General features: G+C 40.2%; 1 protein-coding gene across 2 annotated transcripts; it reads left to right on the forward strand.

The window, feature by feature from the left end:
• Positions 1-1171: 1171 nt before the first annotated feature.
• On the forward strand, positions 1172-18721 carry LOC128932574 (uncharacterized). Of its 2 annotated transcripts, XR_013520439.1 has the most exons (3): positions 1172-2749; positions 13560-13607; positions 18591-18721. XR_013520439.1 is itself a non-coding variant. In XM_054258737.2 (2 exons), exon 2 carries the CDS (start codon positions 14959-14961, stop codon positions 15622-15624), a length of 666 nt encoding a protein of 221 aa, XP_054114712.2. In that variant the 5' UTR covers positions 1172-2749; positions 13560-14958; the 3' UTR covers positions 15625-17051. The 2 variants fall into 2 exon arrangements, 1 of the variants encoding a protein (XP_054114712.2); XM_054258737.2 differs by lacking the exon at positions 18591-18721 and having other exon boundaries at positions 13560-17051.
• Positions 18722-19429: the final 708 nt, after the last annotated feature.

Consider the following 19429-nt stretch of genomic DNA (forward strand, 5'->3'; position numbering starts at 1 on the left):
GGGTTGGGTGATTATTTATACCACTTCTATAATTACAAATTCTGAAAGCTAATTACAATTATCCATCAGTATTTCAACATGCCAGGGCTGAAGATCTTAACCTTCCTTGAAGCATTGTGCTTCTCTCTCTTCTCATTCTAATCCTCCATTTGGGCCTTTTTGCTTTCCTTTTGAAAACTCTCCAACCCTCAAAGGCTGTTTGTTTTCTATACAGTTCTTCAAGCTCCCAGCTGTCAGAAGAGCTATTTGTTTGTCATCTTTGAAATGGGAAGGAAAGTGCCAACAACTGCTTCATCCTGATGCCTCAGCCGTCCACATAAATGTTTGCAAGATGGGAGGCTCAGGTTGCAGCCGCTGTGCCTGTTCCTGGGTTCAGCTCAATGTGTTCCTCTTGTCTGTCCTTCAACTAAAGGGCTCTCTGCTGCCACCTGTCAGGGCCTCCAGGTGTCTCTTGTAAACACCATGTGTAAATAGCAGCCATTAGTTCCAGCAATGGTTCAAACCGGGAGGAAAACGAAAATATCAGAAGTTTCTTTTAATTAAAGCAACTGCATTGAGAGGACTCATCTGACATTGTCTTGCAAGTAATTATTAAACTGTAGGTGCAACAACACAGAGAAGCATCATGTTGGTTACTATAGGGAAACAGTCCCCACATCACCTGTGGGTACCCCAAGTTTGGTGGTGACAAAGGATTGAGAAAAGGCAAATTAAGAGAAATACTGGGACCAGGGGGCCATCACTTGTTGCTGGAGGCAGTGAAGGCCCGAGCTCTGATCTCTCACACTATTTATTGGTTACAATCACTTTGATCTGTAGGGTAGGGGTGGAGTGATGGTGGGGAGAGGGTGACGTGGTGGTGAAGTGAGCCAGAACTGAATCAGTGGCCAGAACTATGTGCCATTCCAAAGACTGATAACAGTGGTGGCTTGGGAGTTTCACAAAACAAGTACGTGTGGTTATCTTTAGCCTATTATCTAGGTACAGCTGGTGGAACTCAGGCCTTACACGGAGCCTGCAAGTCTGGCTAAGTTGTAGTGCTAGGAAGGGGTTTTATGTCCTTGAGCACAATGTTTATGGTAACAGAGCCGAGGTCACCCTGCACATGAGGCATGGAGAGGCCTTCCTCCTCAGAGGCCTCCTGCGGCCTTCACAATTTGTTGTTCCTGATTTCCTTTATACATAAAACCAGTTTATGTAGGCACACAGTAAACCCTTCCTCCCTTGCTGCTTCTCCCAACAGCTGATGTCATCACCATTATGGCACCACCATCATCATAATCACCTCAACACATTGGTATGGAAGTTCCACTCGCCAGGTATACAACCTCCACAGTGGGCATGGGAGTTCATGCTGACACTAACACCCTCCAGGGCTGCTTAAGCACCAGCCATATGCTATTTTACACATGGAAGTGCTTCTGGAAATTGTCCTTTAGATTACATCTCAAATACCCGAAGGAAGCTGATTTTTCCAGGCTTGCAGTAGCTTCTGGTTTAAAATGACATCTGGCAAAAAGCTTCTCACCAAGGGAGTTTGGATGGCAAGAAGGAAGAAAATCCATGCCACCACCAAGAACTGGGTTTGATTATCAACATTTTCTAGAATCTAGGGGAAAGTTTCTCTACTTCCAAGGCTAATGGTAATCGATTGGAAAGCATACTCACTGAATCAACTTTGAGGGGTCACTAAAAATTAATAAGAAAGCCTGATTGTTTGAAAGTGACTGACAACTTTTACCTAAATGCCTTCTACTTTATCAGCTAGAAAATTGGACAGCCATCACCTTCCTGAGGGGGTGTTTCTTTTGTCAGGCATAGAGGTATTTCTACCCTCTCTAGCAAAAACTGAGAGGAAGGAATTAGGAAAGATGGAAGGCAGGGGTCGCTTTGGTAGTAGATCCTATATCCCAGCAGGTGTTGACTGCCAGTAACAGGCACAAGAGAAAATTTTATCTCAGCATAGAAGAGCTACTTTACAAGAAAGACACTGAGAATTTGACTATAATCTGTGTTCGTTTCCCTCTCTTCCATCTGTACTTCTTAAGATGAATTCCAGATTATACTCAGGTTGAGAAATAATGGGATCAAAAGCAATGCAACATGTTTGCATGTGAATACGAAGCCCAGTAAATATTCTTCTCACTTGAGAATCAGCACACAAATATGAAAAATAGATTTTGATTATAGTTTACAAATGTTCTGTCTTTTCTTGCCATAGGATTATATTTCCCCATTATGTTTTACTAAGGCATGGTCATGTGACTTGCTCTGGCTAATGGGAGGTGAGCAGAGTAATATGTATTGCTTTTGATTGAAAGCCTTAGGAGCCAGCATGTGACCAGTATGTTATCTATATCATAGAGCCATCATGATGGCCAGAGAGAACCTGCTCTGTCAACTTGGGTTCCTAGGTGACAATGACATGGAACAGAGCCTCAGGTGATTAGTAGTAGATGGCTAATGTGGGAAGAAATAAGAAATAGCCACACTGTATATAGTAACCCTCATTCATCATCAACATCATCTGCTCCTGACATCCAACCATCAACATCCTCATGGCTTGATGACCTAGAATCACCCAGGGCAGATGATCCTTCTTCTGACTTAGCGTCAGAAAGTCAATTGTAGCCTAACACAACATCACAATGCCTACATCATTCACCTCACTTTATCTCATCAGGCATCTCACATCAGCACAAGAAGGGTGAGTGCAGTACAATAAGATATTTTGAGAGCAAGAGAGAAGGTACATTCACTTAACTTTTATTGCAGTATATGGTTATACATGCTGTATTTTACTATTATTGTCTTTAATCTTTTACTGTGCCTAATTTATAAATTAAACTTTATCATAGGTATGTAATATGATCTGGCTGTGTCCCCACCCAGTTCTCATTTTGAATTGTGGCTCCCACAATCCCCCTGTGCTGTAGGAGAGAGCTGGTGGGAAGTAATTGAATCATGGGGGCAGGTTTTCCCCATGCTGTTCTTATGACAGTGATTAAGTCTCATGAGAGACTTACAGAGGGCACATCCCCTGCACAAGCTTTTTTGCCTTCTGCCATGTAAGACCTGCCTTTGCTCCTCCTTTGCCTTCTGCCATGACTGTGAAGCCTCCCCAGTCATATGGAACTGTGAGTCCATTAAACCTCTTTCTTCATAAATTACCCAGTCTTGGGTATTTCTTTATAGCAGTATGAAAATGGACTAATACCAAATGTATGAATAGAAAATGCATTGTGTATATATAAGATTTGGAACTCCCCACAGTTTTGGGCCCCTTCTCGGGGTCTTGAGATGGATACTCCATGGATAAGGGAGGACGGTTATATATACCTAACACCACAGGTACTATAAGTTCCAAATACCATGGGTCATAACACATAAAGCCAAATTTGGAGGAAAAAAAATTAAAAGAGAAACACATAAATGTAAAATAATACCAGGAGATTTTTAACACTCAATTTGGGAATTGATAGAATACTCTAACTAAAAAATAGTTTGCATGTAGCCTATTTGAATAAACTGATCTCTAAAACCTGACCTAATGGACATATAGAATTCTGCAATCAAGAGAAAATATAGTCTTTGCAAACCCCTAAAGTGTAAACTAAATCTCAATAAACAACAAAGGATTAATATCCCACCTCCAGGGTTCAAGTGATCCTCTTGCCTCAGCCTCCCAAGTAGCTGGGATTACAGGTGCCTGCCACCACACCCAGCTAATTTTTTTGTATTATTAGTAGAGACAGGGTTTTATCATGTTGGCCAGGCTAGTCTTGAACTCCTGACCTCAGATGATCCACCTGCCTCAGCCTCCCAAAGTGCTGGGATTACAGGCATGAGCCACTGTGCCTGGCCTGGAAATAAATTTTTAAAGATAATGGTGAAAATTTTATGTGTCCAGAAATCAAGAAATGTACTTACAAATGACTTGTTAATGATAGAATAAGCCATGGTAGAAATTAGAATAGATATGGAATACACATATAATAAAATATGTCATATCAAAACATGCTAGGTCCATCTGTATAAAGCCATAAAGAATGGTGTCAGAGTAGAAGAAAGTCTGAAAACCAGTCAGAAAATAATTTATCTTATGAAAGCAGAGAAAGAATAATAGAATAAATGTGAAGTGTATGTAAGATATTAAAATTTGAAAGAAATTAGAAATCAGAAAATAAGCATATGGGAACTCAAGAAAGCTAAAATGTCAGTGACATAGTTTGGCTTTCTGTCCCACCCAAATCTCATGTTGAATTGTGATTCTGAGTGTCGGAGGTGAGGTAGAGCCTGGTGAGAGGTGGTTGGATCACAGGGGTGGTGTCTAATGGTCTAGCAGCATCCCCCTAGTGCTGTTTCATGATAGAGTTCTCACAAGACCTGGTTGTTTGGAAGTGTGTAGCCCCTCCTGCTTCATGCTTTCTCTCCTGTTGCCATGTGAAGATGTACTTGCCTCCCTGTCATCTTCTGCCATGACTGTAGGTTTCCTGAGACTTCCCTAGACATGCCTCCTGCACAGTCTGTGGAACTGTGAGTTAATTAAACCTCCTTCTTTATAAACTCTCCAGTCTCAGGTAATTCTTTATAGCAATGTGAGAACAGACTAATATAGTTGGTTTTTAAATACACCTAATAGAGTTAATAATTTTTGGCAAGAGTTTTCTAGGAAAAGGGAAAGAAACAAATAAAAAAATGTTAAGGATAATATTATGATATGCAAACTAATAGGAAAATACTATGAATAAATTCTTTCAAGGCTGGGTGCAGTGGCTCACATCTGTAATGTCAGCACTTTGAGAGATCAAAGCAGGTGGGCCACCTGAGGTCAGGAGTTCAAGGGCAGACTGGCCAACATGGTGAAACCCTGCCTTTACTGAAAATACAAAAATTAGCGGGGCACCCATAATTCCAGCTATTCAGGAAGCAAAAGAATCACTTGAACCCAGGAGGTGGAATCTGCAGTGAGCTGAGATCACACCACTGCATGCCAGCCTGGGCAACATAGTGAGACTCCATCACACATACAAAAAAATTCTTTTCAATACTTTAAAAACTGTAAAAAAATATAAAGTGAAAAACCCCACAGCAAATATTTAAAAAGCGAATAATTCCATGTTTAAAAAATATCGCCGGGCGCGGTGGCTCACGCCTGTAATCCCAGCACTTTGGGAGGCCGAGGCGGGTGGATCACGAGGTCAAGAGATCGAGACCATCCTGGTCAACATGGTGAAACCCCGTCCCTACTAAAAATACAAAAAATTAGCTGGGCACGGTGTCGCATGCCTGTAATCCCAGCTTCTCGGGAGGCTGAGGCAGGAGAATTGCCTGAACCCAGGAGGCGGAGGTTGCAGTGAGCTGAGATCGTGCCATTGCACTCCAGCCTGGGTAACAAGAGCGAAACTCCATCTCATAAAAAAAAAAAAAAAAAATCAAACGTTAGAAAAAGATAAAATGCCTGCAAATTTATTTGAGGAGACTAGCATAACCATAATTACAACATCCATATCAAATAGCAAGTTAGAACCCCATCTTTTACTTTAAAATCCTAAACAAAATATTAACAAACATAATCCACGTAATCCAGCATGATTTAAAATGATAATAAACCACAAGCAGCTTGGACTTATCTCAGAAATGCCAGGTGGATTCAGTGTTGAGAAATCACCGAAGGCATTTTACCACATTAATAGACTAAAAGAGAACAATCATATGATAATCTTAACAGACACAGAAAAAAAGTTTTTGAAAACTTCTAACACCAATTCATGAAAAACTTCATATCAAACAGAAAATAAAGGGACTTAATTAATTTGGTAGAGAGCATCTTAAAAAAATGTTACAGCAAATGTTATTCTTAACAGTGAAGAAACAGGTAATGGTGTTCACTGTTCCACTTGTATTTTTAACTTTATAGTAAGAACTTTGGTCAGTTCAATAAGGCAAAAAAATAAAGACATAAAAATTGGAATGAAAGAAACAAAAATATTGCTATGTTGTGGTTACCCTGCAGAGAGGCCATAAACTCTCTTTTCAAAATGTGGTTGGGATTCAAAATGGGGAAGGATAATAGCATGCCTCTACAAAGAGGGTATGGAAAGCTTATTACTCACATAATGAGGCTTTCTGAGCAGAGCAGGGCCTGGACTTTTCTTTCTTTTTTTTTTTAAGACAGGGTCTCACACTGTTTTCCTGGCTGGATGATCACAGCTCACTACAGCCTCAACCTCCTGGGCTCAAATGAGCCTCCCACTTCAGCCTCTTGAGTAGCTGGGACTCAAGAGCATGTGCCACCATACCCAGCTACTGTTTGTATTTTTTATAGAGACCAGCTGTCACTATGTTTCCCAGATTGGTCTCAAACTTTTGGGCTCAAGTAATTCTCCTGACTCAGCCTCCCAATGCTGGGATTACAGGCATGAGCCACTGTGCCCTTCCTTGACCTGAGATTTTTATTGTAGTTATGTGATGAAACTAATCTGAACATTGATGTAGGTGGGGCTGGGGGCCTAGTGGCTTGAACTTCACAACTAGTGACAAAGGATAGGGCACCCAGGGCTTTTTATCAGCTTGCTCGGATCTCAGACAAAGGGCAGAAGAGGAAGCCAGAGAGAGGCTGTTAAATCTGGAAGCAAACACCAAAAATAGAGCCAGACTCTTTATGACACTATTGACAAGGAAGGCTGAAATTGAAAATTGAAACAATGCACAGATTAAATACCTAAATTACTAGAAGAAATTAGTAAAAATTTCTAGATGCAAAATCTACAGACAAGTTCAATTGTATTTCTACAGACAAGCAGTGACCATCAGAAATTTAGATTTAAAAAGATATTTGCAACAGCATCCAAAATATAAACTACCTAGAAATAAATCTAACAACAGTATAAAATTTTTTCAAAGAGAAAAATTACAGAATTTTAATGAAAGATATTTTTTACAGATCCAATAACCAGCTGTTCAGATTTGCCCAAATTAAACTCTATTCAAAACCCTTCGAAGGTTTCTTATGGAATAGAGAAAGATGAGTGTTAAATTTACAAGAAAGTAAAAATTTCTCCAAATATTTTTATAGATATCAAGATATCTCTTGTTAGTCAAGAAACTCTAAATGAATAAATAATAAACCCAGATTTAGGTGAATCCCTAATATAAGTGTGTATTTATTAAGCCTGAATGAAGTTGGTGCTTAAACCTCACAGGTTTATTTCTGCTTCACACAACATGACCAGTGAGAAAGTGGAAGGTGTCCCACACTACCCAGGTCACTCAGGGACTGGCGCTGACAGTGGATACATCATCCACGATGGATCCCAGCAGCAGGGGAAAATGTAGCTGGAAGTGGAGTGCTGGTTTCTCTATTCTTTGGTTAACAGACACAACTTATTTTCCTCTCACAGCCATTGGCTGACACTTGGCACATGGCTGTGCCTAACAGTGAGAGACCACAGAATGTGGGAAAGCAAACAGAATTGTTGATATGCACCATGGGCCCTGCAAAGGGTTTCATAAATTGAACATGTTCATAGCCTCAGACAAAAGTTTATATTATCAAGAAACTTGCACCTATGCACTGGAAGCAAAGCCAAACCTGTTTTAATAGCATTGTTTATAATGGCAACAAAGTTAAGAACAACCCAGCCATCCATCAACTGCAGAGTGGTTAAATAAGTTATAGAGTACCACAGTGAAATACTCATGTAGAGTGATAGCTTGAGCCAGTTCATTCTGTCTTGCCAAAGCCAATTGTGTACCTCTCTTCCCAACTCTGCTTCAAGTGGCTTTGCATTGTGGCTTGAAATCAGCTGTGCTGGAGGTATTTATACCAGGGAAATGGGCAAACAGTACAAATCACATATTTTGTTACCTGGAGAGCCAGTTGTTAAATATGTTTCAGCCTACCCCTGAATGTGTAGTAGTAAGAATGACAAACTACAGCCATGTGCATCAACATGGACAAATCTTTATGCAAAGAAAAAGAATAAATTCATAGAAGCACAACAAGAATATTAGTAGTTTTGTGTACATACAGTTTCAAAACTGACAAAAAAAATCAAGAATAACTTGGTATATATATATATCTCAAACCAAAGGAATGGTTGACAGAAAATTTGGGGTATGGTTATAAAAGAGAAGTTTAAACAGAGGATTGAAATCAGAAAAGTCATTCATGTCTATGAGCTATTTCTTGGCCTCACTGATGGGTAAATGAATATTCATGTTACATTCGCACTTTTAATCATCCATTCATATTTCATCCACTTTTTTGTAGCTATACTACATTTCACAATTTATAAAATTTTAACAAATGGTACAATTAAAATCAGCTCTGGAGGGGATAAAGAGCAAAAATGACATCTGGAAAATTAAGTAAATGGTGTGAAGAAAAAAATAAGTTAATCTCCTAAAATACAGAGAAAGAAGTCACCTAGGTGAAAATGAGGAGGGAGAAGGTAATAGATACCGCAACCCGGTGGGTAGGCGGAGGGAGTTCAGGGAAGGACAGCAAAGGAGGAAAATGTCAAGTTGATTGTTGTCTTTTCTTAGTGTGCAATGTCCATAGGGTTTTGAAGGTAAATGTTGTCTCTTCAAATGCTGTGCCTAACAAATCTGTCTGACACGCGTGAAAGTAATTAAAAGACATTGTGAGAATTATAAATGCTCAGGAAATATATTAGTCACATATAATTCATTCTATCAGACCCACCAGATTAATCACAGTGACGAACCCCAGAAAGAGTGGCTTTAAAGAACTTTGTTTTCTTGACACTAAACTCAAAAAGCAAAGTTAGGTCATATTTTCACAAGTGCTAGCTAAGTTATTCTTCATCTATTTCTACACTGCCTGAAAATGTCAATTTTATAAAATATCTATTATATCACAAATCAGAGGAACCATTTCTGAAACTTGGATGACATTTGAAAAGTGAGATGCTAAGGTGTTGATTTTAGATCTTTCCTCACTTTTCATGTGGGCATTTAGTGCTATAAATTTCCCTCTAGACACTGCTTTAAATGTGTCCCAGAGATTCTGGAATGTTGTATCTTCGTTCTCATTGGTTTTGAAGAATGTCTTTATTTCCACCTTTATTTCATTATCCAGTAGTCATTCTGGAGCAGGTTGTTCAGTTTCCATGTAGTTGTGTGGTTTTGAGTGATTAATCCTGAGTTCTAATTTGATTGCACTGTGGTCTGAGAGACTGTTATGATTTCTGTTCTGCATTTTCTGAGGAGTGTTTTCCTTCCAGTTATGTGCTCAATTTTGGAATATGTGTGATTTGGTTCTGAGAAGAATGTATATTCTGTGGTTTTGGGATGGAGAGTTCTGTAGATGTCTATTGGGTCCACTAAATGCCCACATGAGAAGCAAGGAAAGATCTAAAATCGACACCCTAACATCATAATTAAAAGAACTAGAGGAACAAGATCAAACAAATTCAAAAGCTGGCAAAAGCCAAAAACCAACTAAAGCCAGAGCAGAACTGAAGGAGATAGAGACACAAAAAATCCTTTAAAAAAATCAATAAATCCAGGAGCTGGGTTTTTTGGAAAAGATCAACAAAATAGATAGACCACTAGCCAGACTAATAAGAAAGAAAAGAGAGAAGATTCAAATAGATTCAATAAAAAATGATAAAGGGGATATCACCACTGATCCCATGGAAATATGAACCACCATCAGAGGTTACTACAAACACCTCTATGCAGATAAACCAGTAAATCAAGAAGAAATGAATAAATTACTGGACACTTAAACGTTCCCAAGACTAAACCAGGAAGATGTTGAATTCCTGAATAGACCACTAACAAAGTCTGAAGTTGAGGCAGCAATTAATAGCCTATCAACCAAAAAAAACTTCAAGACCAGATGGGTTCACAGCCAAATTCTAGCAGACATACAAAGAGGAGCTGGTACCATTCCTTCTGAAACTATTCCAAACAATACAAAAGAGGGACTCCTCCCTAACTCATCTTATGAGAACAACATCATCCTGATACCAAAACCCTTCAGAGACACAACTAAAAAAGAAAATTTCATGCCAATATCCATGATGAATATCGATGCAAAAATCTTCAATAAAATACTGGCAAACCAAATCCAACAATACATCAAAAAGCTTATCCATCACGATCAAGTCAGCTTCATCCCAGGGATGCAAGGCTGGTTCAACATTCACAAATCTGTAAACATAATCCTTTACATAAGTAGAATGAAAGACAAAACCACATATTATCTCAATAGATGCAGAGAAGGCATTCGACAAAATTCAACAGTCATTTATGCTAAAAACTCTCAATAAACTAGGCATAGATGGATCATATGTCAAAATAATAAGAGCTATTTATGTCAAACCCACAGCCAATATCATGCTGAATGGGACACAACTAGAAGCATTCCTTTTGAAAACTGGCACAAGACAAGGATGCCCTCTCTCACCACTACCATTCAACATAGTATTGGAAGTTCTGACTAGGGCCATTGGGCAAGAGAAAGAAATAAAGTTTATTCAAAGAGGGAGAGAGGATCTCAAATTGTCCCTGTTTGCAGATGACATGATTATATATTTAGAAGACCCCATTGTCTCAGTGCAAAATCTCCTTAAGCTGATAAGCAACTTCAGCAAAGTCTCAGGATACAAAATCAATGTGCAAAAATCACAAGCATTCCTATACACCAATAATAGATAAACAGAGAGCCAAATTTTTAGCAAACTCCCATCCACAATTGCTACAAAGAGAATAAAATACCTAGAAATACAACTAGCAAGGTATGTGAAGGACCTCTTCAAAAAGAACTATAAACCACCACTCAAGGAAATAAGAGAGGACACAAACAGATGGAAAAATATCCCATGCTCATGGTTAGGAAGAATCAATATTGTGAAAATGGCCAAAATACCCAAAGTAATTTACACATTCAATCTATGCCCATCAAGCTACCAATGACTTTCTCCACAGAACTGGAGAAAACCACCTTAAACTTCATATGGAACCAAAAAAAGAGCCTGCATAGTCAAGGCAATGCTAAGCAAAAAGAACAAAGCTGGAAGCATCACACTACCTGACTTCAAACTATACTACATGGCCACTGTAATCGAAACAGCATGGTACTGGTACCAAAACAGAGATATAGACTAATGGAACAGAACAGAGGCCTCGGAAGTAATGCCACACATCTACAATCATCTGATCTTTGACAAACTGGACAAAAGCAATGGGGAAAGGATTCCCTGTTTAATAAATGGTGTTGGGAAAACTGGCTAGCCATGTGCAGAAAGCTGAAACTGGACCCCATCCTTACACTTTATGCAAAAATTCACTCAAGATGGATTAAAGATTTAAATATAAGACCTAACACCATAAAAACCCTAGAAGAAAACCTAGACAATATCATTCAGGACATAGACATAGGTGAGGACTTCGTGACTAAAACACCAAAAGCAATGGCAACAAAAGCCAAAATAGACAAATGGGATCTAATTAAACTTAAGAGCTTCTGCACAGCAAAAGAAACAATCATTAGAGTGAACCAGCAACCAACAGAATGGAAAAAAAATTTGCAAGCTACCCATCTGACAAAGGGCTAATATCCAGAATCTACAAAAAACTAAAACAGATCCACAAGAAGAAAGCAAACAACCCCAACAAAAAGTGGGCAAAAGGTCTAAAACTGGATTTTAAAAGGAGGTATGCAGATGAGCCCAGGATATTTCAGGGGACTGGCTAAATTTTGGCCAAGAAAACAAGCTTTGTCAATAGCCATCTCTTGGGAAATATCAGGTATCAGGATTGTATACCATTATAGGTGTTTCTGACACTTACTGTGAATCTTAGGGGCTCTTATTTGACTTTTGTATTCTCTGGAAGGAGTAGGAGAACAGAAAACATTCACGGATTAAACTTTGAAACAAAAAGACATCTGATGACTGCTTTTTAAGCAGCCAACAGATCTGTTGGGGAAATCTGTATAAATATGTTATTTGCAATGCTCCTTTACTTGGAGGGCAGGTGACTCTTCAACTGGCTTTCATGTTTGCTCAGGGTAAATAGTCATGTTCTGGTGGTGGCCTTTAGTATTAGAGTGTGGGATGCAAAGGCAGAGAATCTAAAGAGTTGAATTATTTCTGCACTAAAGAGAGCGGGGAGTGGGGAGCAAGGCAGAGGGAGAGAGAAAGCTGGGGAGAAAGGACAGAAAGAGAGAAAGGCTTAGAATGAAAGACTGGAGAAACCCTGTCAAGGGGGAGATGAGATAGAGGATGAGGGGTGTCTGCAGGCGTAGCAGGCTGTTGAGTGAGCAGGGCTGTCTATGTGAGTTTCTCTGTTTTGTTGTTTTTTTAAGCAGAGCAACACACAATCAGTGTTTATTGCTGAAATGTAGGTGGTGGCTTTATGGTGATGATTTTTAATAATATAACAAATTTATGTTATTTACATAGTAAAATTAATACATTCAAAAGAAGAAGTTAAAATTTATATAATAAATTGAATATCTCAGGAATTAGTGGGAACAGAAAGATTAAAGTTAGTACTGAGTATGAGATCTGGGTATTCAGTATGCGGCACTGAATATTGTAAGCATAGTAGCTGAACTGGCCAACAGGACAAAACATAAATAAATAAAAGAAATAGGACAAAGAGATATGTGATCGTTGACATCATTAGACCAGAGAATCAGGTGCAAAGATTAAACAAAGGACATTATGTTTCTCAAAGACATTCCTGCTGTGTGGTTAGCAGCATGAATCCACTTCCTTCTTTCTTCCAGAGGCCTTCAGTAAAATATAGACAACCTTCCCATGCTTTGGGTGTTGCTTCATTTGGAAAAGGGGTGGGTCGGAATGAGGATGCGGAAAAACTGTAAATCAGCTTGTGTTCCAGCTGAGATAATGGCAAGAACAAACAGGCATCCGCCCGGCGCTACCGGGTCACAGTGGAGTTTCGCCAAGGCAACAAGTAATTAGGTGAGACGTCCAGATAGTCTCCGTGCCGAGCTACAAAAAACCCACAGACCAAAATAACTGAGATGCCAAGATGGACATGAAGGCACCACACAGATAAAATCCCTGATTGTAACTTCGACATTTATTAGAATTCTCTCGTCTTTCTCAGTGGTTGAGTTTACACCTACATACTACTAATTTTAATTTTAAAATATCCAAACTGATAAAATATCTCCTTTAACTGTGTTTTCACTTATGGTTCACATAGAAATCAGCTGGAAACAGGATGCTGCCAATTAACAAAACATGCGAACACAGTTTTAAGCCAGTGAGTTATAATATTTGGGCATTATATAAAATGAATGCTATTCTTTTTTCCTTCTAAAAGCTGGAGGAACAGAAACACAATAGCTATTTCTATCCCCATGGAACTTTAGAAATCATTTTCTGCAAGTTTAAATCTCATGTTAAAGGGCCAGAGCCACTGAAATTCTTGAGATTGATAATGATACAATAATGGGTACATCTGACACTAAAACTGTTCTTCATGAGATGGAGCAGGGACCTTTTGCCCCCTAAGCATGGAAATAAAGGAAAATCTTGAATTTCTTCCAGGAACATTCCAGGCACCTGGCTAACCTTGAGCAGTCAGTGAGCAAACTGGTAAGTGAGAAGGTAAGAGTTGCTTAAGACAATAGCTGAGGAAGTCAGAGTCAAGGGAATTTTTGGTTCTCTACAGAAGTTAAAGAAGCCATCTTAGCATCTGTCTCTGAGTTGCTTTCAGAAACTCAGACTTTCACTAAAGGGATTCTCTGGCCCATAGACCTCAGATAAGGGGGAACTGAGGACTGAATGGTGACTGCTGTTCTGTGATCTCAGTTTCTTCCTGAGTGGCTACACCCACAGAGAAAGGAAGCCACACCCATGAGCTCCAGCTAACATTCTTGTCTGTTGATCCCAAATTTTTAGGAAAACTTTACTTTCTTCACCAACTGCAGATCAGAAAATCTTTGAATCCACCGATGACCTGTCCCCCTCCAATTCGAGATTTGAGATGTCCTGTGTTTTTAGGTCAAACTGATATACAGCTCCCATGTATTCATTTATGACTGCCTGTAACCTCTGCCTCTCCACCTTTAAAACCCTTACCTGTAAACTATCAGGGAGTTCAGGTCTTAGACATGAGCTGCCCAGTGCTCCTTGCTTGGTGCCTTGCAATAAATGTCTCACTTTCACTTTCTCTCACTGTGATTCCAGCATCAGTGTTTGGTTTTCTTGTCTGGGCAAGCAGACCTGAATTTGGTTTGATAACATTCACACTGTCTATCTCTGTCCTGCAAAGGCATTACCTACACTTAAAATCAGGCAGTATCCTTTGCTTATATTAACTATCACCATAAAAGGCTGAGAAACTATGTGAATGAATTCTTCCAGCAGATAGTGATTGAGCACCTAGAGCTTGTGGCTAGAGGTCAAGAACAGACTTAAACTCTCATCTCACGTGTCTTACAGTCTAGCACCCATGTTCAGACATTAGCCAAATAACCAGACAAATCACTGTTTACTTTTAAACTGAAACAGTCCTCTGAAAGAAAGGGTCACACTTCTATGGGAGCTTCAAGAGGTATTCTGATGGTCCTCTCAACCAGTATGAGAAATAAGGAATCCACAAGTTGAGACTTCCAGGTCAATCTGCAAGATGGGTGGCTGACCATGTCATTCACTGGGTTATGAAGATGCTGGCCACTGGAGGAATAACACTGCCACTCCCTGGGAAGATGACAGTGCCGTTTGCTAAATGGGTGCTAGTGGTGTTCCCAGGGTGAATAATGATGTCACTCATTGGATGGATGATGACGTTGCTCACTGAATGGATGATGATGTCACTCACTGGATGGATGATGATATCACTCATTGGAAGGATGATGATATCACTCATTGGAAGGATGATGATACCACTCACTGGATGTATGATGATGTCACCCACTGGATGGATGGTTACATCACTGTCTGAATGGATGGTGATGTCACTCACTGGAAGGATGATGATGTCACCCACTGGATGGATAATGTCACTCAATGGTTGGATGATGACATCACTCTCTGGATGGATAATGATGTCACTCACTGGAAGGATGATGATGTCACTCACTTGATGGATAATGTCACTCAATGGATGGATGAAGACATCATCACTCTCTGGATGGATGGTGATGTCACTCACTGGAAGGATGATGATGTCACTCACTTGATGGATAATGTCACTCAATGGTTGGATGATGACATCACTCTCTGGATAGATGATGATGTCACTCACTGGATGGATAATGTCACTCAATGGTTGGATGATGACATCACTCTCTGGATGGATAATGATGTCACTCACTGGAAGGATGATGATGTCACTCACTTGATGGATAATGTCACTCAATGGATGGATGAAGACATCATCACTCTCTGGATGGATGGTGATATCACTCACTGGAAGGATGATGATGTCATTCATTGGATGGATGATGATGTCACTCTCTCAGCTTTTTTGATCATGGTGGGGAAATGCCATAAGCTGGTGAACAAGAACTGTGTCATTCACTTTTGTAGCCCCAGGACCTACCACTGTCCTTGGTGCATGTATTATTGTTTTCATGCTGCTGATAAAGGCATACCAGAGACTGGATAATTTATAAATAAAAAGAGGTTTAATAGATTCACAACTCCATGTGGCTGGGGAGGCAGCATGGCAGAAGGTGAAAGGTACATTTTAACATGGCAGCAGGCAAAAAAGAGAATGAGAGCCAAGCAACAGGGGTTTCACTTATAAAAGCATCAGATCTGGTGAAACATATTGACTACCATGAGAACAGTATGGGGAAAACTGCTCCCGTGATTCAATTATCTCCCACCAGGTCCCTCCTACAACACATAGCTACAATTAAAGATAGGATTGGGGTGAGGACACAGCCAAACCTTATCAGTGCGTAATCACTATTTAACAAATATTTGTTGAATGTGTTAAAAGGACATTTTTAGAAAAAGGTAAAACCATGACTAGCACACAGATATAAATACAGACACTTGTTAGAGGATGTATTTTATGTTTATAATGTGAGGGATGCAGGCAGATGTCAGAACCATTTCACAGCAAAGGTCAAAACAGCACAAATTTATGTCTAGTAAAAGAACGTTGAGATGAATTTCAAATGGAGACAAAATTGTTTCTTTCAAAGTAGGAAGAAGTCAATTTAAACCACTACCAGCTGTGACAGTATTTACATATCTATGACTTACCTGCAATTTACAAAGAGTTTCAAAATTGCTGGGAGATAATGGACCAGGCTGCAATCTGATAACTCAGAGGGCATGGGATAGGCAGTGCAGTTTTCCACTGAAACACAAAAATGTTTTATCTACAAACGAATGAATCACCTGTGTCATCTTGACATGCAGAGAAGAGAGAACATTAATCAATAGAAACAACTTTAAATCAGGACCTTGGGTACAAGATAACAGTTACCATTTTTGAGACAAATCATCGTGTTCCCAAGTTGTGTGTCTCTCCTGGCTGCTCTGGCAGAGACGGTGGAGCCATGCTTGTGGCTCGTGGCTGTGCTGCGTGTCCTTGTGGTTGCAGGGAGCAGTCTCAGAGCACAAACTCTGCCCTGAGCCTTTTGAGCCCATGCTGTGAGCATTTCTACTCAAAGCAGGCTCAGCTGTAGCAACAAGCTGCTCCAGAATTGTACATTATATTTGTTAGATCTCATAGGCAGTAGTGGATTCTATTTTCACTGTGCTCCATTTATGAGCCAAAATGAGCCCTGATGCTCTATTCATAACTGCTGGAGCAAGAATTGCAGGAAGCCTGGTCCTGACAGTGATATTTCCACTGCCTGGCTGATGACCTGGCATGAGAGACTCGCTCTGAGGCTGAAGTGAGCAACTGCTCATTGGCTGCATGGCTGATTGGCAAGGGAAAGGCTCTCAGCCCTTCTCTGCCCCTGTGTGTTCTGCTGGGAATGAAAGTTCTTTGCAGGCACAGAGGGTAGCCACTCCCCCTCTGTAAACAAAATGACTGATGTCCTCCTCCAGCCTTCTTTCATGAGTAAAATTCAGTAGCATCTTTATTTAAAAAACAAAATGTTAAAAGTTTTCATTCATGTATTAAATAACTAAAAAGTGCCTGGCAGTGGTCAAGGACCTTCATATGTAAACTATCTGATGAGTATAACAAATCAGAGCACTCAGTGTCCATTCATCCATTCATCCACATACTCCTACCCACCTCCACATCCACCCACTCATCCACTTATTCACCCATCCATGTGTCTACCCACCCCCCACTTTCACACTCACCCACTTATCCTTTCATTCATCCATCCATCTACCTACCCACCTCCACATCCACCCACCCATCTACCCACACACACACACATTCATCCTGTCCACCCACCCATGTATTCATCCATCAAAGTATCCACCCACCTATTTATACACCCGCTCACCCTCCAGTCTTTCATTCATCCATCTATCCATCCATCCACCCACCTAACCACGTACTCATCCCATCTACCCATTCATGTATCATCCATCCATATATCCTCCTATCTATCTACCCATCTGTCCATTTTTTATTGAATGTTATTCTATGGACCAGAAATTGTGGTGGACACACAGGAAGATAAGCAAGAAAGGCACCATCTCTGCCCTCAGGCAGAGAGTTAAGGAACCAACTCAGTCCATCGGCAAAGCCTATAGGCTCTGTATTCAAAAATATCCAGAATTTGACCACTTCTGACTGCCACAATGCTACCATCTTGTCCTTACCTGGTGAGTAGTCAAGGAGCAATCACCATCCTCGTCAACACCTACAGGACCTGGTGATCATGTCCTACTTTCTCCTCTGACCTCATTTCTTATTTCTCTCCTCCTTCCATGGTTGGCTTCAGGTGCTCTGGGCTCCTCATTAAGATTCCTTCAGCATGGGAGACATGGGTCAGCCCTAGAGTGTCTGTGTAGATTGTCTCCTTGGCCCCTCTTCTTGGGCTACTCTTCCAATATGTACCAGCATGGTGGATGCCCTCACCTCCTTCACACCTCTGCTCAGTTGTTCTTCTCAATGGGGCCTTAAAAATGGGGAGAAGGATATAAACAGACACTTTACAAAAGACATACATGAGGCCAACAAACATATGAAAAAATGCTCATCATCACTGGTCATTAGAGAAATGCAGATCAAAACTACATTGAGATACCATCTCACACTAGTTAGAATGGCAATCATTAAAAAATCTGGATACAACAGATGCTGGAGAGGATGTGGAGAAATAGGAATGCTTTTACACTGTTGGTGGGAGTGTAAATTTGTTCAACCATTGTGGAAGGCAGTGTGGCGATTCCTCAAGGACCTAAAAATAGAAATTCCATTTGACCCAGCAATCCTATGACTGGGTATATATCCAAAGAATTAGAAATCATTCTATTATAAAGACACATGTGCACGTACGTTCATTGTGGCACTGTTTACAATAGCAAAGACCTGGAACCAACCCAAATGCCCATTGATGATAGACTGGACAGGGAAAATGTGGCACATCTATACCATGGAATACCATACAGCCATCAAAAATGATGAGTTTGTGTCCTTTGTAGAGACATGGATGAACCTGGAAACCATCATTCTCAGCAAACTGACACAAGAACAGAAAATCAAACACTGCATGTTCTTACTCATAGGTGGGTGTTGAACAGTGAGAACACATGGACACGGGAGGGGAGCATCACACACTGGGATCTGTTGGGGGGAAATAGGGGAGGGATAGCGGGGGGTGGGGAGTTGGGGAAAGATAGTATGGGGAGAAATGCCAGATATAGGTGATGGGAATCACACTGCCACGTGTGTACCTATGCAACAATCTTGTACCCAAAACCTAAAATGCAATTTAAAAAAAGAAAGAAAGAAAAAGAGAAAAAAAATGGCAACCCACGTCTTACCGTAGCCCTCCTTTCCCCTTCACCTAGTCCCACTTCATATTTTGTCCCTTCTACCTAGACACTTATTTAAAATATATCTCTCTTGGCCAATTGGAATCGAAGCTCCATGGAACAGGGACATTTGTCTTTTGCCCCCTGCTGTGTCACAGATGCTCACACAGTGCCCAACACAGGGTAGAACTCAGTCCGTCTTTGTTGAATGAAAGAAGGAAGGAAAGAATCAACTAAGCAAAGAGAGTTGAGCTAGCATAGCAGTTTCCAGCCATGGGAGAAATTTTGCCCTTGAGACAATGATGGGGATCAGAAAACGCCATCCCAAAATATGCCACATTGGCATAAAGGTTATTTTAAGCTTAAGACACTTGAGATTCAACAGATGCATGGAATAAAGAATCCTCAGAACTTGAATTTTAGTTTTCTGACCCAATGCATCAACCTTTGGGAAGTGAGGCTGCCATAAATTCCTCTTTAAGGCAAATCTACTTCCAGAAGGTAGA

The sequence above is a fragment of the Callithrix jacchus genome, chromosome 7 (genome assembly GCF_049354715.1).
Source record: "Callithrix jacchus isolate 240 chromosome 7, calJac240_pri, whole genome shotgun sequence".
NCBI classification, from domain to species: domain Eukaryota; kingdom Metazoa; phylum Chordata; class Mammalia; order Primates; family Cebidae; genus Callithrix; species Callithrix jacchus.

Coding starts and splice junctions, on each gene's coding strand:
- LOC128932574 (XM_054258737.2), top strand. CDS start 14,959: ATGGATGGTGATGTCACTCACTGGAAGGATGATGATGTCACCCACTGG.